Source organism: Hypomesus transpacificus, unplaced genomic scaffold, assembly GCF_021917145.1.
Source record: "Hypomesus transpacificus isolate Combined female unplaced genomic scaffold, fHypTra1 scaffold_124, whole genome shotgun sequence".
NCBI lineage: Eukaryota > Metazoa > Chordata > Actinopteri > Osmeriformes > Osmeridae > Hypomesus > Hypomesus transpacificus.
Genome location: NW_025813703.1, coordinates 236,050 through 258,276, shown reverse-complemented (window position 1 = coordinate 258,276; position 22,227 = coordinate 236,050). Strand labels below are relative to the sequence as shown.

The window sequence follows — 22,227 nt, the reverse complement described above, 5'->3', positions numbered from 1 at the left end:
ACTAGAATGCAGGCATATGCATGGAATGTTTACATTTTCCTTAAATTATCAACACACTCAAAAGGTCAAAAGTAAACTTTTAAACAACTGGGACACTATGCTGCTGATCGAGGCAATTATGTTATCAAGTACAAAGTTTCTGCCATACACAAATAATTACAGCCAACAACAGCTAAAGCGTATACACTCCAGATATTATTTCAGTCTTTTGATAGAGAGGCAATTGGGGAACCACCTGCTTGATGTTTGTCAGTGAATAAATCATCTTAATGTTTTTATTAATTTTGGTAAGCATGGTTTGTTTTGAGGAGCTAAGTTGTGCCGGTGTTTCGTAATTTCTGTAATATTTATGCATTGTGGCTACCCTGGAGCTTGGGTTCAGTTGATCCAGAGGAAGTACCTCAGGTTCCCGCTTCCCGGCCGGCTAACGATGACCACAGCTGCACTTTGTCAGCAAATCAGGGTGAGCCGCGGCATGAGCCGGCCAGTACAAGGAAGCAAGCTGGCGGGAGCGACATCCAGATTACTTGGTGGTTCCCCTCTTTGAACAGGAATAGATAGCCCTAGAGAGATGGGACCAGGCATTGGAGCTTTCCCTGCACCGGGAGTTTTTTTTGCACTCTTTGGTTTTGTTCAATAAACACCCTACCTGGGTTAAACTGTCCCTGGCTATTTTCTTCAGTCGTAATGAGCTTGAATTAATTAGGATAGCATTGGCAAACTCTTCAAATTGACTGAAAAGTGAATCCAACTTAAGCATTAGTGGAAAACAAACGCATAATGGCATATCAAGCCATTTTCATTCCACGTTCAACTACTAGTAGCTACTTAAGCTACATTTTGAAACAGCCTGCTAGTTTCCCCTTTATTGGCGATTCGTGGCTCAAAAAATGTCGCCGGTGTAGACTAGCTCAAACCATTTTATTCGGAAATACATATTTGGTAGCCTTTGTGATCGAACAACACCATTGGTTCAAGAGAAAAAGAGCACGCCCACGGGTCGTTGATTTGCGTATCTTGTTCATATCCCCATTTCCAGTAGCTCTCCTCCCACTTCGCCAGCACAAGAGAGAAAGAACAGCAGTCTACAACCAGTCCTCCCGTCATCTAAACAAATGGCTAAAGCTCGTCTATTTCTTTCTTATATTGTTGTGCCCACTACTCTTTAAAAATTCCGCCGAAAAAGAGAAGACGATTTTCCAAAACATTCTGGCCGTTATCTCACGTAAGTACAAATCCTTCGATTGAATGTTAAATTCGTGCAAGCTAGAGCTAGGTAGGTTAGCTGGTGTTCATATCGGCAACGCAACATGGCGGGCTCGGTTCTTTCACTGGCTTGCCTAACGTGTGACAGGCTGGTTACAGAGCGACCATTTCTGTTCAGAAATGCCTGTATTTAGTGTGTTGTTAATTGTAAACTCGTCATGTCCATTACTTCTAATACAATAATCAAGTTTTGTCATGAGAATTCAGACGAAATGTTTGCCTAGCTAGCTAGCCTTGTACTTGTACTTATGCTAGCAAATGTCAACAGCGCCACTGTTGTCAATGAATGATAAGAGTAAAGCAGCTTGTTCTTTGCTCCAATAACTAACTGGCTTTAACTACAAGTTTTTATATTTGAGAATGTTGTTTTCTCGTTATTTGGGGCGGGGGAATGGATGGTTATTGTTTTGGTTGTTATTGCCAAGCTGTCTATGGACACAGATGGAGAAAGCATTCTAAACTTACTAGTTAATAGAAGGGAATTTGACAGGAAGAAGCTGTCGTTGTTTTCTCTAGCTATCTGTATACCTGTTTAACATCACAGCTTGGTATGGTAGTTACAAGGTGATATTTTTCGTTTCAGTTTTGTTAATATCTAGGCATGAAACATAGCTGGTGTGTCTAACTACATTGTTTTGAAAGTGGAGTTACCTGCTACGTTAATGTCATCTCTCAAAAATTAGCACTGCATGACGTATTTTTAAGCTATTATTAACCTTGCTTGAACACCAGCCACTTAGCTGTGAGTTAGAACTTTTTAAAAACATTTAGTAGTACTGTATACCATGAAATTGATTTGACCTGTCAGCCACATCACCTAATTCTGCCTCGACACACCCTGAACAGCTGCTACATCCACACTTCCTTTTGTATTAATGTCATTGTAATCACAGACTTCCTACATTATCACACTTCTCAATGTGTAGATGGTTATTTAAACTCTCCATCTAATGCGTTTCTTTCTCCCTCAGGGCTCCCCTGTCTCTGTACAGGTGTACAAACGCTATCCTGAAGGCCTAGGGGCGGCTCTCTACCGAGAGCACTTCGACTTCAACGCTGAGCCTCCTTGGGATCCTAGCTGATAGTGGGACAAGTCCATCACTCGACTTGTCCATGTGAGGGTCATAAATACTGTGGAGGTGGCTTTTGATCTAGCTCCCAGGAATCTCCTTGAAACCTGTCAGAATCGACAATGCCCTAAAATATTTCCAGGAGTGGTCTGTTTGTAGTGAGGTCGGATGTCGAGGTGTATGTTATTGTATACATGTGGTTATTGCTCAGTTTCAGGGCCATTTAAGAGACTATAAATACAACCCTCAGTAGTATAGTAACAAAAAGGTCTAATGGTGACCGAGGTCAGGATACAATGTTGATAGTATAGTTGTGTGTATAGTTGAAACAAGAGTTGAGTGTAAACGATACCCTGAAGATGATGTGAAGTGTTTATACTTGTACGGAGATGGTATTATTTCCAATATGGATTTTTTACTGACACGTTTCTGTGTTTTGTTACTTTCCAGTTTGTTGCATACCTTCAGGACCCCATAGGCTCAGTCGTGACCTACATTTGGATTGACTCTTCTTATGATCGTCGGATTTGCGGAATACGGATGAGATGAAAGGACTTCCAGACGAACCAACCTACATAATTGAACTCCTGGAGGAAGGAGTAACCCTTGACAATGTTATTGACGGACACATCTATGAGCAAGCACTGGTGAGCGGTACTCGTCTGTTGGTATTTCCTACGAATCGTCATGTGTGCGTCCTAATCACTGATCTATAGATCTATCTCTGTATCTCAATAGTTTCTTATTGATTTCCTGTTTGAGTGTCCTACCCTGCTAGAAAGTAGGCATGGATTCATTGGGATCAAAGTAACATTTCTGTAGTAAAGCTCCATCCCTTTGAGAATCTGTGTCACTCAGACCCCTGCGCCTTGTCACCGCAGGAGGAGAAGAGTGCGTTTGTGGTGGGTGACCTCGGGGTGCTAATGAAGCAGCACGTTCTCTGGCAGAGCAGCGTACCTCAGCTGAGGCCCTACTACCCTGTCAAGTGCAACAGCAGCCCCGCTGTCATAGAGATCCTGTCCTCGCTGGGCCTGGGCTTTGTTTGCACCAACAAGGTAAGAGCACCGAATCCACATGTTTGTGTGAGTTAAAAACGTTGTATTGGGGAGGAGGAGGAGATTTGGGATTGACTTGGATTTATTTTTGTCCTTGTGTCCGTGTTCTCAAAGACGGAAGTGTCACTGGTGCTTGACCATGGCGTTCCACCTGAGAACATCATCATGTCTGGAGTTTGCAAACAGCTGACACACATCAAGCACGCTGCCAAGAATGGTATTAACCACCTGATGTGCGACAGTGAGACTGAACTCTGCAAGATAGCACGATCTCACCCCAGTGCCAAGTAGGTGTCTATCACAACACTTTTGATGGAAGTCTCCTTTTAAATGCCCTAATTGAGCTTAAGAAATCGCAGAGATCTAACTCCTATGTCACTGTAGCCACCTCACAAAGCTTTGTGGATTCCTTCATCAATATTCTCAGACTTCTGAGACAAGTGTGGGAACGGTTAGCGAGTAGACAGATGCCCGCTGTGTGTTCGACATGGGGGTAAGACGTTTCTTAAATTCCCATCAAGGCTTGATGAAGAAGAACATTTTTTTACGTGGGAAACTTTCTGACACTTCCTGATGTGTTTATAAGAGTGTAATCAGAGGTTATTGCAGTCTGAAACTAAGATTCCAGCTGTATAAATGGGCTTTATTGTGTTCAAAGCTGCATTCTCTGCACTTGGAGGTTTTAATGTAGATAAGACATCATTATTATTCGGAGGGCCGTGTTTGATGGCTGTTTTCCGTGTCTCCCAGACTGCTGCTGCAGGTGACCACTGCTCCCCACGCCGCCGAGCACAGCATGGCGTTCGGCTGCTCCCTGAAGAGCTGTAAGCATCTGCTGGATGTAGCCAAGGACCTGGGGGTGGAGGTCGTAGGAGTAACGTGAGTAACCTGGAGGCACAGAGTATACTGTGGTCAACCTGTGTAACGGTACCAAATCATTCTTAAAATGGGGTTCCTCAGTCAGACCTTGATTCAGATGAGAAATCTGTCGTGCACCAAAATTGGCAACTAGCGGATGTATAAGAATGGCAGGGTGTGTAGTGATTATATTGTATTAGTATGTGCTGTTGATTAGCTCGTAACTGGCAGAGGCTGACACCGTTTAGTGGTTGTGATACATACAACATCTTAACAGAAGTGAGCGTTGCCGATCTGCAATTCCTCAGGTCTGTAGGCATGTGAGCCTGATGTCTGCAGCGTAGTGGGATTTGGGGTAGACTGTGGAAGGAAGTTCCAGGGTCCGGTTTACATCCAAGACCTGCACACTACATAGTCTGCTTTCAGACTTTTCAATACTGTGCCAATACAAATACAAGTCAGCTCTGCGCTGGAGCTATCAGGTTTGTTGCTGGCATTTGCATCGTAGACAGCAATTGCCTTTTGAATTTGTGACGTACCAAATCTAGCTTACCTGGGAAACATTTTAGTCTTGGGCTTTGGAGAAGTGCTTAAGTAGAGAAATCTGAGAACACTTCTCTAGTGACAAGCTTTGCACAGATGGAAGTGAGTATAGTCAAGGTTAGACTTTTTAGGGGACTTGAACATAAGAACAACTGTTTTAAGTAGAGGGGCATGGGTGAAATAGTGCTGTACACTGCTGGATAACTATAAGTCAGTACAGTGGGAAGTGCATCAGAGTAGCTAGCATATGAAATAAGACAACACCACGGTGTGAACACAGGTGGCCAGAGGATCAGGCATCTTACACAAACATTGACATCGGAAATTCAACTGCATTTCAGTCGATTTGGAAGAAAGAAATGACGAATTGTATCACTGTACATTTTTGGGGGTCAGATCGGACAACTTCATTCGATGTCCGATTTCTGTTGTCCCAGACGAGCCTGGTTGTACCTAGAGTCTCTATTGACGTGATTTTCTCGAAGGCTTGACGTGTTTATCTCCTTAGGTTCCACATCCCCTCCTCCTGCAAAGACCTCCAGGCCTACGCTCATGCGCTGTCAGATGCCCGCTGTGTGTTCGACATGGGGGTAAGAAGTTTCTTAAATTCCCATCAAGGCTTGATGAAGAACAAAAAAAGAATTGAGGGAAACTTTCTGACACTTCCTGATGTGTTTATAAGAGTGTAACCAGAGGTTATTGCAGTCTGAAACTGACTGAAACTAAGATTCCAGCTGTATAAATGGGCTTTATTGTGTTCAAAGCTGCATCCTCTGCACTTGGAGGTTTTAATGCAATGTGTGGTTTTCTGTTAAGATTGACTTGGGTTTCAACATGAAAATCCTGGATATTGGAGGTGGATTCACTGGCTCAGAGGCCCAGCTGAGACAGGTAACGTAATTACACTTCTATCATTGTTTACATCCAATTATTTGATTATCCATAGCTGTGTTTTATCAATTCAACTGCTTCTCAGTGGTTGCCCACAGTGAGTGATGAAACTTGTCTGGTGTAGGTTAACAGTGCCATCAGGCCTCTGTTGGACGCCTACTTCCCTCCTCTGTCTGGGGTGGAAGTCCTAGCAGAAATTGGCAGCTTTTATGTATCATCTGCCTTCACCCTTGCTGTCAGTGTGATTGGCAAGAAGGTCAAGGCCCAGGACTGGAACAGCCTTCCCATAGGTAAGGGTCAAGATTACCCAACTCTCTCCCTCTCTCTCTCCTCCCAGTCTGTTGATTTATTCGTTTGAGGCAGTTTGCACTGAACATACAGGTTAACCAGTTGACTCCCAATGATGAGTTCAGTATGATGTCTCCTTTTTTCAATGCAACCTTTTACCTTTTTGTTATCTCTAGTTGGACTGAGTCCCAACAGCAAGCCAGAGTTCCTGTACTACATGAACGAAGGCGTGTACGGGTCATTTGGCCACAAGCTACTGGGAAACATTGTCCCTGTACCATCTGTGCACAAGGTCAGTATGCCGCCAGAATGCAACCACTACTGTAACCACTACTGCAACTGTAATTTACTCCTTGCAGAACCAGTTCCCAACCTGCTTGGGCTTTTCCTACATCTCCTGAGCTCTGGGCTTGTAATGTCATACTAAAATGCCAGGAATCTGTGTAAAAAGTTGAAGGCAGTACTGTTTTACTGCTGTTGTCACTGGCATGGCCCTGTACTTGACGTACGGACGCTTACATTTAGTCATTTAGCAGACGCTCTTATCCAGAGCGACCTACAGTAAGTACAGGGACATTCCCCCCAAGGCAAGTAGGGTGAAGTGCCTCGCCCAAGGACACAACGTCATTTTTTGCGCAGCCGGGAATCAAACCGGCGACCTTCAGATTACTAGCCCAATTCCCTAACCGCTCATCCACCTGACTCTTCATGGTGTGAACTGTATAGTCTACAGAAACAGCTCCTGATAACCTCCATTGACACTACTCTTACACAGAAGCCGCTGACTGCAGGGGAGACGGTATTTCCAAGCAGCCTTTGGGGTCCGTCATGTGACCCGCTGGAGCAGGTGGTGGAGCGCTGTTTGCTGCCGGAGCTGGCTGTGGGGGAGTGGCTGGTCTTCAACAACATGGGTGCCAGTGGCCTGGAGGACTTCAACACCTTCAACAGTGAAATCAGACCGCCTATTTACTACACCATCTCCATGGGGGACTGGTAAGGGAGGGTGTGGTGTCAAGTTGTGGGAGACTAGTGCAGCCCTCGCCCTACTGTTTGTTCATTTGTGGCAGCAAATATTCATAATTGCCTATGATCTCCAGTTGTTAGGTAATCTATATTAGTGTTGCTTGTGCTGTGGACTTCATTGATTCAGATATGCAGCAATGTTGCTTTTTGTTTTCCCTCCAGGTACGAGATGCAGGAGGCAGGATTGTCTCTGGACAGTGCTATGAAGAATTTCTCCCTTGTCCAGTACGGCATGTAACCCCTTCTTCCTGTCTCACTCGCTCTCCTCGGGTCGAGACCCGCCTTTGCTCCCACTCTTCCTCACACAAGAGAGCCCCTTACCACAGGGGGCCAGGGGCAAAATGTGGTCAACATTCCAACTGCCTTGGGGGAAATGCAGTGTTCAACTTATCAGGAAAATTTAAAAGACTTAAGATTTCCTGGAGACAGGAAGCAATTGGTGTTTTAATACCTCAATTAAATGTGTCTTGGTAAAAAATTATCTATTTTCCCTGCTCTCCCCCTTCCCAAAGCGCCTCCCTCCTACTGAAAATACCTTTCAGCTATAAGACCAGCCCTATTTAAACGAGTACATTATGCAACAAAACGGATGACCGGAGATGGTACCCACACCTCTTTGGGTTTCCTAATCAAATACAGTTTACATAAATGTAAAAAAATATTTTAATTCTATTATGTATTGATTAACTGTTGACAGTCTTGTAAATCAATTATCTGTTCAACATGCTACATTTGTCAATGTAAGATGATTTTCAAGAAATTTGCTATTTAAAAATCAGTATATGGTTAGGTCCTTTGACCCACCCTTCTGGCAGAGTAACCTTAAGTGAAATTTATGTTGATTGTCACATGAAGACATGAACCCATTCTTTCTTGCGATTCACTAGTTTGGGTTTATTTATTGGATTTGTAGAACACTGTGGAGCATGTTTCTGCTCCAGCCCCAGAAGTGTATCCTTGGTACAGGCTGTAACTCAATTAGCAGTATTCCCTGATAAGATATTGATGTGTTTTAATGCTACTTAGATATGTGTGCTGTGATTGCCATTGTGACGTCCTGCATTCACTTTTGAAAAGGCATGCAAAGGAATTGTTAAGGGTTTTTTCAGTAAGCCCATAGTCTCTTGTCTGAACTCCCAAGTTGACCTAGGGATGGCAGGCATGGTGCCAGTGATCAGTGCAAGGAGGAAGGTCCTACTCATGAAGCCATGCTGGTGTAACTGGTGCATCGCTCGTCAGTAGAGCTTCCTCCCTACCTGCCCATAATGGGGTGTGAACTTGGGTCCTCTGACTCTACGCAACAACCACCTCTATAAACACCGCTTTAACCAGCTACGCCACTGAAAAGCTAGCTCTTTGATGGGGCAGGTGGGGAGTATATATCCTGAGGAGTGTGTTTACCATTTTGAGTCAGTTACACTGGAACATGCAAACCTAAACTCATCTTAAGGACTCTCAATGTTTTGAGTGCCTACAGTGTATGGTCCAAAACGACAGCCTTTTACATACCTGTCACCCTGTTGCATTAACATGTGACTCTTGATTCTATCAAGAATTTGTCAGGGTTTTCTTTGTTCTTCTAAAGTCTAATAGCAGAAGAGGCATATATAATGGAATTGGACCTTCTCCAATCCTGTTCTTCCGAGTTCTTCAAGTGGCTTGGTCTGCTGGTACATTAGCTTACACAGTATAAGCAGCTTCCTGCAGTGTTAGCGTCTGCCTCTAAAAACAGGGAGCTGTGTTCATTTGCTAAGACTTAAACGGCAAATGTTTCGTCTCACTGAAACACCCGGATTGTCTGTTTTATACTTTAGCAATTCCTCCCCATGTCTGTCTAAATTGTGAGTTGTGTGTGGGCAATAACATGGAGTCTTGTACATCTAAATGTCAAACTAAGATTACGGTGACCTGACTGTACTCCAGTTAGAAAATAATCCTGCCCCCTGTTGAAAAAGTATGTATTGTAAATTACTTTCTGTCTAAGGCACTAATGGACCATTGCCTGTTTTTGACTGTAAATTGTACTTGTTAAAGTAATGAAAGTGAATAATTTAATACATCTCTTTGATTGAAACATTTCTGCCCTGTGTATTTAATTTTCATATATTTGATGTAAATATTATGCAACTATACCATCACCATTGAATAGGCAACATGGCTGTGAGTGCAAAATGTATTGTTATTCCCGCGTTACTGTTTACATTCACCAGGCTGATGCCAAATCTGTTGCTGACACAGAATTTGCAATTCCTCTCCTGATGCTTCTGAAATTACATTAGATTTAGCAGGTCGAGAAACGATTGGTGGCAGTACGGCAAATACGTGGATGCCGACTCCTGCCGTAAAAAATCAGCGAAGAAGACAACCTCTCAACAGAGCCAATGGTACTGGTCTATGCAAATTAGTACCGGCGTCACTTCCCAGACAGCCATTTTTTTGTTGCAGGAGAGGGAAGAAAGATCGAAACTGCAGCAGCATATTGTAGTAGTATGCATGATTATTACTGTTAGCTGTTGTATTGTAGCGGGTGCATCCTCAGTAACGTTACTGGATTTGTGAGTACAAAGCATTGTCCACGTGGCTCGAAATCAGTCGCGTGATAGGTTATTGTCATTTGGCGAGTGGAAGCTGGTTAGAAGCCGCAAGCTATCCTGTCAAGCATCTTCTATTTGACCATCGAAGGTAAGGATGCAAGTTTGTCAGTCATGGCCCATGGTAGTAATACAGAACCACCACCACTATAGCATATCACAAAGGTTGAGAAACGAGTATTACACCGTTAATGAAAGCTATATATCAAGCCATTGTTTTAAAAGAGGCGTCTTTCATAGGAGAGGCAAAGTTGGCTACGGTACAGCTTAATTAACCAGACTCGATTTTTCTGCTCCAAGTAGGCTATCTAGCTTTCTATTAGTCGAAGTGAAGTGGCGCGTGTTTTAAGATTGAAAATGCATTTTTCACCACAGGATGCAGGGTAGTGAGCCTATAGAACTAACTAGTATGGGCCCAGACAGATGCTTAACAAAATAAATAATATTGATTAAAATTATAATTAAAATAATGATATTGTATGAATGACCAATGTGTTCCCTGGTTCATCATACCTTTAGGAAATTATGTGCTTCATCAAAATAAACTCTTTTGATGTCCTTTTCTTTAGATTGCTTTACAATGTACCAGATTCCTGTTGGAAGTTTGGATGTAATCCGAAAAACCAGGAGAAAGGTGAAGCACGTTCTGAGTGACATTGGACTGGAGGACTGTCAACATCTTCTGGAGGTGGGCTTATATTTTGTTGACAGTTCGAGTGGGGACAATATCTATTTTTTTTGTTTTTGTTTTTTTTGTTTTACAATATTCTATTGACAAAGTATTGTGAGCGTTCTGCTTTGGTGTAATATCTGATACAGGAGCTGCAGAATTCTGATCCAGGTGATGATGTTTTTCTTGAGACGGAATGGACTGATTTAACGGAGGGCTTCAATGGCAGAGGGAGGAAAAAGGTAAACATCTAGTAGGAGTTGAGCCTAAACCTGCTGTTGGAGACTTGAAACAAAAAAAGTAGGAAAGACATCCCACAAAACTATTCTTCAAACACACATACACATAACTGACAAACCGTTTCCGCCTTTGTATACAGTTTTATCTAATTCACTTTCGCTTGTGCTCCTTCTCCTCTTCAGTGGGTGTATCGCACGGATGTAATGTGCTGCAACCTGTGCACATATCATACACGGAACTGGCGAAGCTTTAAATATCACATACAACGTGAACATGAATACGAGAGGAAAATATGTGCCCTGTCACCCTGTCCCTTATGCCCATTTGTAGGACACCCTAAAGTTGTCCGAAAGCATGGCCGGCTTTTCCATTCTATCTCACCAGCACCAAGTACAGCAATCAGTGCAGCCGCAGTACAGCTGATAACACAAAAGAAAGGAGAAAGGTACCGATGCCAGAAGTGTGCCTTTCGGAGCTCTGTCTTATACGCCATCAAGAAGCATATCCTACTTACACACCTTGGGAGTATATTGCGTCAATTCAGTAGTAAAACAGTGGACCCAGAACAACCACACTCAAAAAGATACTACTGCAAGGACTGTCAGACATCTCTTGAAAACCTTGATCAAATGCTCCACCATGTCCTTGTTTCACCAGCCCACCAGTTGATAAATGTACATGTGAAACCCTTCATCATTGACAACAGAAACTATAACACTGCCACATACCGCCCTCCAACAAAAAGCCAAGTCCTTGCTAAATCTGAACCGCTCCAGTTAATTAACAGTCTCCTGGTTTCGTCCTCGAACAACCAGCTTGTGTCCTCACCTGTGACGGGAGCTCCTAACAGTCTCTCTTTCATGTGTGTTCCTGGGACCAACCTTCCTCCCCAGGCATCAGCCCTAGTTCAGCTGGCCAGTGCCGAGGCTAAGGGCTTGATCAAGCGCGGGACTCCCATAACCTTCCAAAGTGCTTTACCCACAAGGACGGGACCAGCCACAATGCCCTTAGGTGGCATAGGCCCACCTACTGCCAGGCTTGCCATATCATCCAGCGCTGCTTCTAGGCAGGCCCAACCCCCCATGGGTGTGCCTGGGCGGCATCCACAGCAGCCATGGACACAAGTCCTCCAGCAGCCGCTTATGGTGACACAGAAACTCCCGCTCAACCAAACCACCCCACAAGGCACAATGCTGACTTCTCAGTCCCTTTTAAGTCATCTGATTCCCACCGGCAAAAAAATAAATGGCATGCCAACATACACCTTAGCTCCATTAAAGATGGCGCAGTCTGGTTGTATGGAAACCCCTCAGAATACAGGCAGTCCACTCCAACCAATAAAGCCAACGAGTAATTCCTTACCTCAAGCCAAGCGCTGGGTCGCGTGTCCCATTTGCAATGAACTCTTTCCATCCGATGTCTATGAAGTTCATACAGAGGTTGTCCACAAGGCCACATCCAGAAATGAAAGCATGGCAGCAAAGGCACCATTCCTCCGGAAAATGCCGGACAAAACGGTCAAGTGTTTGATGTGCAAGGTCTTGGTGTCTGAAAAGGGGCTCCTTGAACACCTGCTGCATGGGCTGGACTGCATGTTCTGCTCTCAGAAGTTTAACTCGATCAAATCTTTCGTTGACCACTCCAAAGAGCACAATCCCTCGCAAAAAGCCTATTGTGAATACATAAGGCGCGAGTACAGACTCTACACAAACAGCTCAGGGAAACTTCTCTTTCCTTACTTTGATATAAACACGACTGCACCCAAGGAGATACTGGGAGACACAGAACTCAACCTCGCCCTGGTGACCAAATCTCTCGACCTCATCTTCCTAAAGATGCTGCCTGTCAGTAGTCATCCAGTGTGTTCCACGCCGATGAAAACGGTTCGCACACGCTGTTTGTTTTGTGATGAAAACTGCCAAACTCCAGACAAATACCAGGAACACTTGCGACACAAGCACTTTGTAGATACTACCGTCCATGCCATTTTGAAGACGGCAGCATTTAAGTGCATTTACTGCAATGGGGTGTACACAGGAAGAGTCACACAGAGGGCAATCGTTTTTCACTTGCGGCGTTGCCAGTGTGCACCCAAGGAACCGAAAAACACTGAAGAAAGTATGCCCCCCGCCAGTGGACAACCAGTACTGCTGCCTACTTCTAACAAGCTGAAAGTGGTGCAACCTTCCCCAAAGCTCCAAAACAATCAGGCGTCTGTGTTTTACTTTGCCCAGTTCCAACAAGGACCAGTCGTACAAGCACCGCTCCTTCAAGCAAAGCTCCTACAAGCGCCGCTCCAACAAGCGCCGCTCCAACAAGCGCCGCTCCAACAAGCGCCGCTCCAACAAGCGCCGCTCCAACAAGCGCCGCTCCAACAAGCGTCGTTCCAACATGCGCCGCTCCAACAAGCGCCGCTCCACCAAGCGCCGCTCCAACAAGCGCCGCTCCAACAAGCGTCGCTCCAACAAGCGTCGCTCCAACAAGCGCCGCTCCTGCAAACGCCTCTCCTGCAAACACCTCTCCTGCAAACACCTCTCCTGCAAACACCTCTCCTGCAAACACTTCTCCCAAGTCCAATCCCTATTTCCAGCTGTGAGCCTGAACAATCTGAATCAGAGAAGCTAAGCAAGCTAAGGCTGGAGATGGCATGGAAGGAAGCCATGGAGGCCAACAAGCGAGAGAGACAAGAGAGGGCTGCGATACGTAAAAGACAGGAGCTAGAAAGGGAAATGGCACAAGCCACAGTACAGCCTGAGATAGAGATCGACCCCACAGTTCAGCTGGCACTTGATCCCAGCGGGCTGGAGCATCAGGCCCCTGAAGAACGGAAAGACTTCCTTACCAGATACTTCCACAAAAGTCCATACTTGACCAAGAAGGAGTCTGATGAGCTGTGTAAAAGACTGCTGCTCACCAAGTCTGAGATATCCCTGCTCTTCGGCAACAAGCGGACTAAGTGCTTAAGGACCATACACAAACACACTGCTGCTGTCTTCCTTGGCTTCAACATGGCAGAGTTGAACAAAGTCAGGCATAATCTTCTCATCCCAGAAGTGGTCTCAGCAGACCTGGATGAGACTGAAGAACCGGAGAAATCACAAGAGAAAGAGGAAACCGCCGATTCAAGTAAACAGTCTGAATCTGAGGAGATCGCAAATGAAGAAGAACCTGTGGAATCAGAGAGAACACAACTTTCAGAGGCTATAAATGAAATGGCTGAATCAGATACATGAGGAAAAGGATGTGGTTGCATGTACAGTACCAGTCAAAAGTTTGGACACACCTTCCCATTCAATTGAATGGGATACCACGTGTCCACACTTGACTGGTACTGTATACTTCATGTTCCTCAGTAGTGATTTCTTCCTAGATCTGTGGCCATGGTGCACTATGTTGTTAACAAAGTTCATGAACTCCATAGGGTTTGGGAATGTGTTTTTTTTAATAGTCGATTTGGGACTTCTGCTCAAAGGATATCTAACTTGGCCAGTTTCCATTGTCAGTCATCCTACTGACATTTAAAATACCATGTTTGTACATGCTATAAAGCATAAGGGGTCTTTTTGTTGATATGTTAACTATTTGCACAAAAAAACTAACTTTGTTTTGAGATTTCCAAGAAATGGTATCCATTGGCTCTTTATTCCTTATATTGCTGTTTCAACACCCAGCTGACAATAAAAACCTAGTCTCTTCAATAGTGATTTACTGTCTTCATTAATGCTTACAAGATGAACTTCTCGAGCAACTGTCGTGAAAACACTTTTCTTAGGAAGGTAGTGTTTCTCAGCGTCAGGTGTTTGATTTATCCATTCCATTTGCACTTGGCCATAGTGTATCTTTGTTGAACAGGTTGAAATGTGATTCAAGTATACAGTTGGTTGACAACAAATGGAGCTTTTAGTTCTTTAATTTTGGCACAAATATTCCTCCATAATTGTCCAGGTGTTTTGTAGGTGGGGAAAGAAAATATGAACAATGGTAATCTGTAATTCCCAGCATTGTTTATTGTTTGCTCATGTTTTGCCACCAATATTAACTATTTAAAAAATGTAATAATGATAGTACCGGTATTAGTTTTTTTTTTTTTTTTTTACATAGTCTTTATTTAGAACATTTCAGATAAATATTTAATCATTTCATTTTAAGTTAGAAAAAAAAGTAAGGTATAAATTAACTCTTTTTACCAACACGCCTTTAGATGGTCACAAAACAGTGCTGTGTTGCCCATCAAATTTGACCAATCCAATCAGTACCAATAGTCAAAGCTTTCAGTCCATATAGCCTAGCTAATCCTGTGTTCCAGCTGCTTCTGAACATCCTCTACGTCATGACTGGAGCGATCTGGTCCAGGATGGAGGGGCCGCTGTAGTTGTTGGTCTGCACAGCCTGCAGACGCTTCTGATACTCGGAAGGAAGATTGTTCTGCTGGGCACCTAAACACACCACCTATACAACAAAGCGCAGCGCTAATCTGTCAATAGGTGTAAATGAAGATAGCTAATCAAAGTTTCAAAGCAATGGCTTTGTACTAAGTGTCTCAGAGAGATAGCACGTTTTCCTTCAACTGATCATAATAGGTCCAGGAGTCGGTGTACACTGTCACGTTGGAGACTTGACTGCTCCCATATGAAAGGAGTGATATATGTGTCTGTGTGCTACCTGTTTGTACTGTGGGGAAGGAGGGCAGGCATGGAAGTGGTTCATCTGATAGGTCCGACAGAACACCGGGCCACCCTCTGTCTCCACAGTCACCTGAAGGGGATAGTACATTCCCATGTCCACTCCCTCCTGCCTATGGGCGCACACACACAGCGAGGCGTCATTATCTTTATTCTGGCCAAAATCCTTAATCGACAATGTGAGTCTGAAAGGTTGTACTACATGTAACTCACTTGTCCAGGCTACTAAGGTGTTGGTTGTCCATTTTCCAAACCACTCCCCATACCTCAAGACCAGGGCTGGCCTCGATGGTAGCCACTCCACCATGCCACCGGTTGTCCACATGCTCCCCCCACAGCCCAAAGTTCAACACATGGTCCTACAGAGAAAGGAAACGCACTGTTCAATCTACTAGGCAAACTCTGAATCTTTATTTGACTTATATAGTCAATTGTTTTTCCTATTGACCATGCCCAAAATACAATAGCAGCTATGGCGCAGACATTCTTAATGAAAAGTTACACAACTGACGGTTCTACAGTATTTTTAACAGCTGGTAAAAAAATAATTAGAGTTCAGTATGTTCATGAATTTGTTGACATAGTACATTAAGCTACCAACCTTTAACCGACCCGTGTACTGAAATATCGCAGAAGGGTTTGCCAACTGTAGTCTTTCTTTCAATAAATTGCTCCCAAAAGCAAAATACATGAAGTGACCATTGTCAGACATGTTTTATGGAAAAAAAACTACCATTAAAAGATCAAGGGTTTTGCTAACTAAATAAAGTAATTCACTTATCAACCCGTTTTCACTATTCCTTTCCCGTTAAGTCTTCTCTGGTTTATGTTATGGCAGATTGCAACCAACGTTTATGAGGTGAATCATCGCCACCTACTGTTCAGGAGTGTGACCGCCTTCATCCTTTAAAGCAATGTGGATTGATATCCTTTTTATAGACCGTTGCTTAATAGGGGTGTAACGATACACATCTCACAATACAATGCGTATCACGATACAATCGGCATCACAATATTTTAAACAAAATGTTAAATGAAACCGAAATTCAATTAACAGATTCATTTCTAAAACATTTACAATAATTTTCTTTGTTGTACATACGATTTGATTAACTCGGTTCAAGCGATTTCTGTGACTGCAATGAACGCACACATGACGCACGGTGTAGAGTGGGTCACATGCTGGTAACTCAATCAATGGGATCAAACGAACGTCATATTATAATTATAAGCTTATTGCCATAACTCGATGATACATAGGTAAATTTTTTGTATCGCAATATACTGTTACACCCCTATTAATTAATGGAGAAAAAAAAAGGCTCAGTTTACTTACTTGGTAAACTCACTTTATGGAACAGGTTTATGGTCAGGAGTCTTCTGGAACAATGTCTCAGGTTCACGCTGCTTGCTTAAGCCCATTCTCACAATTTTATGATAAGATTGCAATGAAGAGGCTCACTTTTTTTTTTATCCAAAGGAACATTTTAATGTACAAAAATCAAAACGACAAGGGTATGAATTCAAAGATTTCCTTTGACAAAACAAGAAAAAAAGGTCCTGTACAATCAGTGGGAGATGATTGAGGCTGCATCTACAGATTATCTCCTGGGACCACCCCGGCCTCTGCCTCTTCCCCTGCCACGGCCACGGCCCCGGCCTCGCCCACGTCCAGCCACTACAGAGGAAAGACAAAAAGAGAGTGGTCAGTGATTGCTTCAGCCAAGTTGCATACTGAAAACCTAACAAAAGCACTGTTCTTACAATGTTCCTGGGTCTGTCTACAGTCAAGCGTTACCATATCATGTCCAACATTGAACATAGGGCTGCGCGATGTGGGTAAAAAATTATCCCGATAGATATTTATATTTCCATTTGATAACGATAATTAAGACGATAGATCCGTAGTAGTAGCAAAATAAGTCTCTTCCTCAACTTTTTCCATACCTTCGGCATTAAGTTTTGACAGCTAAGTGTGAGAGAAATGTTTAAGGCCAGGGAGCACGTACCTGGGGTCAAGTAACTTCAGCTTTTTAAAAACTTGCTTTTTATCAATACCTTGGCTTAAACTCACACTTTCTGCATGTTCCAACTGGTGATTTTGCTTCAGGTGGTATAAAAGGTTTATCGTATTACCAGACCTGGTAGCCACCTGTTTGTTTACTACACAATTTGCACCGAACATTGCTCTGCTCTTTGCCAAACCACTTCCAAATAACTGAAGAAGACAAACCCTTTTTATTCATAATTTCTTCATTGGAAGTTGCTCCCTCGCCATGGCTTACCGCTGCCACTGTTTCCAGCAATAAGACTCATTTTCCGCTGTTAACATTAGCTACTCCACTTGGGGTGCTCAGTCAGTATATTTTAGTGAGCGTATGTAGGCTACCATTTCTGTGCAACTTCCTGATGCATCACAGAAATTAAATGGACCGTTCATAATTATTTTCTTATCAACATTATTGAAAATGAATTAATGTTACGATATCTTTATTGAGGGAAGCCATTCCTTTGATTTAAAAAAAATATATGTCGCCCAGCCCTAATTGAACATCTATAATTTCTCTCTGTGGGTAGCAGAACTGAAACTTTGTAAATTGCTCGAGCAGCTGTGTGATCATACTGGAATGCACGGATCCATGGAAGAATTACCTTTCATGGGAAATATCCCATGTAAATATCTCCAGGTTCAGCTCTTACCTGAAAACACAGATCAATACCCCTGACTACTAATGAAGATTTTCCTTGTTTACCTTGTAAGGTGATTATGATCTTACAGCTGGATTTTGTACTTCGGACTGATGAAATAGCGGGTTACAGTGGCTAGGTTGTTCAGACTTAAATTGACATTGCTCAGTAAATGTCCTCACTTGGCCAGATAAGATGTAAAGAAAACGCCAATTAGATCAGACTGAATTCCTCACTCATGTCATGGTCAGGAATCTCATTTAAAAATGAGACTTCCATCACCGATTAAAGAGGTAGATCGTCCAAATGCTGTAAAATACATTAATGATAAAGACTGAGCACGTCCAAAGACAGATTGAATCAGACTAATTTGAGTCTTGATCATTTTCACAAAAATATCTTCCACGATAATGATACATTTGAGATGTACTGTCGATGGTTACTTTTGAATGAGTTTGTCTACCTACAAAAACACTACATGGACAGCTTATTGTTTTGCAGATAAACAGTTGATGCATGTTTCCAGCCCTTGCCATGTCTGATGTTTTGAGACACCTTAGAACAAAGCTGAACATGCCAGAAGAGCTCCAGTGCTCCTGGTGTTGACAGGACTAGGGTGCAAGTGAACAGTTGCAGCAGTGGGTAGCAAGCTAGCACACTGGTGGTACATTTTTCTGCACAAAGACTTTAATATTTCATAAACCGTGCAACAGAACCTTCACAATACAATAGAAACCGCAATGGCGAATGAGAAGCACATTTTGACACCCTTCGTGTATACGTACGCTGCTGCAAAACTGAGGAGGAAGACAGAAACTAAAACTGCCTTTTGAACCAACCCTACCTCATACATCAAGCAGCTTCTGTTGACCAACTGCAACCTTTCATAGCTCCCTTTCTCTTCCCATGTGCCATTTCTCTCAGTTTAGCTCACCTGCTTCTCTCTTCTTGGACTTGACTTTGGGCTCTATGTCCACCAGCAGGGTGTCCAGAGGCAGGCTGTCTGGCAGGATAAAGTAGCGGATGTTGTTGCCACGGATGCTGAGGGACTCCAGCTGGGTGGGCTCCCTGTTCTTCAGGGTCATCTTCACCGCCTTCAGGTGAGTGTTCATGCTCACATCCACACCTGAGGACAAACACACACCGTTTATAGACTGCTTCATAAATGATATCCTTTTCATTATATTTAAGTGAGACCAACAGACCATTGATAAGTTCCTTTCAAATACACACGTAGACTTTAGGTATATCTATTTACAAAGATGCTTCCATCTTTCTGCACAATAGGTGCAGCTACAATGGAAAGGAGACCAGAAGTCACCATAGGCTAAGCTAACAAGGCAAGATTCCTTACCTGTAATAGTGCCGTGGACTTGGGTGCCATTTTTTAGTTCGATGGTTACAGTCTCGTGACTGAGTTTCATCAAAAACCTGTGGTAGGCAAAGATTTGATTTGAACATGACTTACAGACCCTTGAACAACAGCTAGCCAACTAATTCCTTATTGCTTACACGATGTTCATAATAGTCGCTAGCTGGCTACTGCTGTTCCGGGTATCTTGCAACAAAGTGCAAACTGCAAGCCAGCTACTGAGATAGATTGCTGCATATCAGACATGTGTGGTACTGAACACACACATTTATTGAATGCATGGAACATCGAAATACAAGAAGAAAAATTCTTAAGTATGAAAAACGAGCTAGTTTCTTCTTCTATGGCTAACTTGCTTGCCGCTTCCCGCCTCGTACTCAAAACAATCAGACAATATCGAAAATCTAAACCCATCTAGCACCATCGTGCATTTTTTCTCAACGTTCATCATAACACACGATAGAACGTTATTTCACGGTAACACTTACCGGACTAGTTTCATGTTAGTGATGGACTGTAGAGACAAATCCTCCACCAAATTCAGAAAAATTGCAGCGTACAAGTGAGAACACAGGCCGCTGTTGAATGAATTACGTTTAGGTCGCAGAATTATTTCGTCATTAACTGCGACTTTACAACCTACTTCTGTTCTCTGGGTTTTTACGTGAGTTGATGCAATACTGCCATCTTCTGGTTTATCTATATCCAGCACAATCCAGATTCTCATTTACAATTATCCTTACAGAAATTCAGATATCTCCGGCTATACCATAATCTTCTATAACATATTCTTCATGTTAATTAGCATGCTCAGGCTACAATTAATTAATAGCCTACATGCACTCCCATCATATGGAGTATACTGTTAACTTAATGTGTGCCATTCTTAGACATCATTACTTGCTCTTTTTTATTAAGATACCCTCCTCAGCACACCTTATTTTGAATCACATGCAAATGTCGTCCCTTTACCAGTTAATCCCCATTGTTGTTGATTAATATTCTTCCAATCAATGCTTTTCCCCTCCGATTGTGACAACTTAATGTTGACCTCCAGCAGACCTTTTGTATCAGCTGTACACCCTCTCCTTTCCTGCAATGCCTTTTTGACCTGGAGCCAGAGGCGTTGTTAGACATAAAGCTCTACTGGGGCACAGGCCCCTATTCGTATCCCTTATTTTCTTTCAAGCTTTCTGCGCACAATGCACTACTCTGCTGTAGAAACTCTGCTTTAGAAACTTCAGTATAATTTGCTCACAAATACTGTTTTTTGGGCTTCTGTAATATTGTTTTTATGTTTTAGTCAAAATACAATGATCGGTAGGCCTATCATTTAGAAACTTTTTTTGTTTTGTAATGTTTCCTTATCCTACCTCAATTCTGACTTGTGTGCAGAGTCCGACACCTGGACTTCTTTGTGCGTGCTGCAGTGGCTATTTGAGCAGGCTGACATGGAATTCTGCAAGTATCATGGTGTTTTCGTTAAACTGCTTTGATTTGACAAGTGTTGATTGGGATACTGCATTTATTTTTTCCGGGATTATCAATTTAAATGAATGCACTGACTAATAAAGTAAATTGTTCAAACTCAAACTTTAGATTTCACAGGGGGGGTACAGCAGATTTATACTGGGGCACGTGCCCCAGTAAAAAGGGTCTAACGACGCCCCTGCTTGGAGCCCACATGAATGGGCTTTTTATTTAAAGCAATGGTAGCTACAAGACGGTGTTGTCGGTTATGTCCCTGCAATTTTTGCATACTGTTCGCCCATGTACGCCTACTTACTTTGTATGGGATGTGAGATGAAAGCCAGCGCTTTGCGATTGTTTAATACGGCAGAAATATTCGCAATAAGTTGTCTTTGACTGTAAATGGACATCGACCAAACCATAAAGACGTCGTATTCAGTAATTAAAATATTCTGAGGAGCTAGCCAAACTCTCCCTAGTAAGACTATTGCCAGTTGCTAGACAACTATTGTGTTTATCTGACTTATAGGCTATGTACAATTGTTGTTTAAAAAAGACTGCAATAATACATGTTCTTTTTTTATTGAGAGTAAACTTTGCACTGATACTTTCACTTACAGTAGGCCTATGGTTCACACATCAAACATTGCCTCCTTTTATTATGGACTGATCAGGAATGTATCAAGTATAGAGAAGAAGCGCAAGCAGGCCTAACATTAACATCTGTAGTTGTTTAAGGAACACACAAATGAACTAGAGTAGAAAATATGACAGTGTTGACCCATGAAAAAGAAATTGGAAAAAAAACTTAACATGTAGGCTACAGGATTCAACTGCTAACCTAATTATCCATATTTAGACAGCGACCCAACTTCTGTTTCGCTTATGAACGCGCATCCTAATGCGCCACACGTAGAGCTTCAAACACACACCCAGCTGGCACCTAATCTCCATTTGTGTTGATTACAGCACTGATGGCACTCTCTATCATCGGTCTGGCGGAATGTTCATCTCAATGCATCAACTCAATTATTTTAGAACAAGTGCATTACTCTATTGGACCACGTTACCCCTTTACCACCAAACATGGAACGGGTTCGGTTCCAGTTTGCGCTCATAAGAACTGTTCGGAGGATCTCGACCAAAAATGAATGGATTCATAACCCGAAAAATTAGGATTAGGATATTTTCCCTGACCTGAAGTTAGAACTGTCGCATCAGTGGGCGTGTCATATTCTACATGTTCGAAAGAGGATAGAGAGGCAGTGGAGAAGAAAGGTGAGAAATAATGGGGGAAAAGATCGTGCAGTAATCTGCCGAGAAAACCCAATGCTTGGTGACGTTCGTCGTCTCCTGAGTGTCAGGAAAAGCTAGAAAGTAGCATGGGAAGAAGAAAGCTTTATGTAGAACAAGTCGAAGAGTAGAATAAGGCTGGGTTCACTCAGACGTAAGGACAAATAATTAGCCCCCCAAAAAGAAGAATCTACCCATCGTTGATGACACATCATAGATTACAATGA

At 42.9% G+C, this 22,227-nt stretch overlaps 4 protein-coding genes across 4 annotated transcripts; 2 read left to right on the top strand and 2 right to left on the bottom strand.

Annotated features, from left to right (window-relative positions):
* The first annotated feature begins 1,037 nt into the window (after positions 1-1,037).
* On the top strand, positions 1,038-9,068 carry azin1b (antizyme inhibitor 1b). Its single transcript, XM_047050638.1, has 12 exons — positions 1,038-1,225; positions 2,238-2,381; positions 2,787-2,983; positions 3,218-3,391; positions 3,506-3,678; positions 4,142-4,270; positions 5,301-5,382; positions 5,609-5,683; positions 5,808-5,973; positions 6,148-6,263; positions 6,747-6,964; positions 7,157-9,068. Exons 3-12 carry the CDS (start codon positions 2,882-2,884, stop codon positions 7,230-7,232), a joined length of 1,311 nt encoding a protein of 436 aa, XP_046906594.1. The 5' UTR covers positions 1,038-1,225; positions 2,238-2,381; positions 2,787-2,881; the 3' UTR covers positions 7,233-9,068.
* A 348-nt stretch (positions 9,069-9,416) lies between these two features.
* On the top strand, positions 9,417-14,193 carry adnp2b (ADNP homeobox 2b). Its single transcript, XM_047050619.1, has 4 exons — positions 9,417-9,676; positions 10,155-10,273; positions 10,405-10,497; positions 10,678-14,193. Exons 2-4 carry the CDS (start codon positions 10,166-10,168, stop codon positions 13,726-13,728), a joined length of 3,252 nt encoding a protein of 1,083 aa, XP_046906575.1. The 5' UTR covers positions 9,417-9,676; positions 10,155-10,165; the 3' UTR covers positions 13,729-14,193.
* Positions 14,194-14,464: 271 nt separating this feature from the next.
* On the bottom strand, positions 14,465-16,024 carry ggcta (gamma-glutamylcyclotransferase a). Its single transcript, XM_047050661.1, has 4 exons — positions 15,779-16,024; positions 15,391-15,536; positions 15,158-15,290; positions 14,465-14,944 (listed from the first exon to the last, which is right to left on the bottom strand). The coding sequence occupies exons 1-4, from the start codon at positions 15,887-15,889 to the stop codon at positions 14,819-14,821; spliced, it is 516 nt and encodes a 171-aa protein (XP_046906617.1). The 5' UTR covers positions 15,890-16,024; the 3' UTR covers positions 14,465-14,818.
* A 606-nt stretch (positions 16,025-16,630) lies between these two features.
* snrpd1 (small nuclear ribonucleoprotein D1 polypeptide) lies at positions 16,631-19,858 on the bottom strand. The gene is made up of 4 exons (XM_047050651.1): positions 19,726-19,858; positions 19,220-19,296; positions 18,800-18,991; positions 16,631-16,855 (listed from the first exon to the last, which is right to left on the bottom strand). The coding sequence occupies exons 1-4, from the start codon at positions 19,737-19,739 to the stop codon at positions 16,779-16,781; spliced, it is 360 nt and encodes a 119-aa protein (XP_046906607.1). The 5' UTR covers positions 19,740-19,858; the 3' UTR covers positions 16,631-16,778.
* Between the last annotated feature and the right edge of the window lie 2,369 nt (positions 19,859-22,227).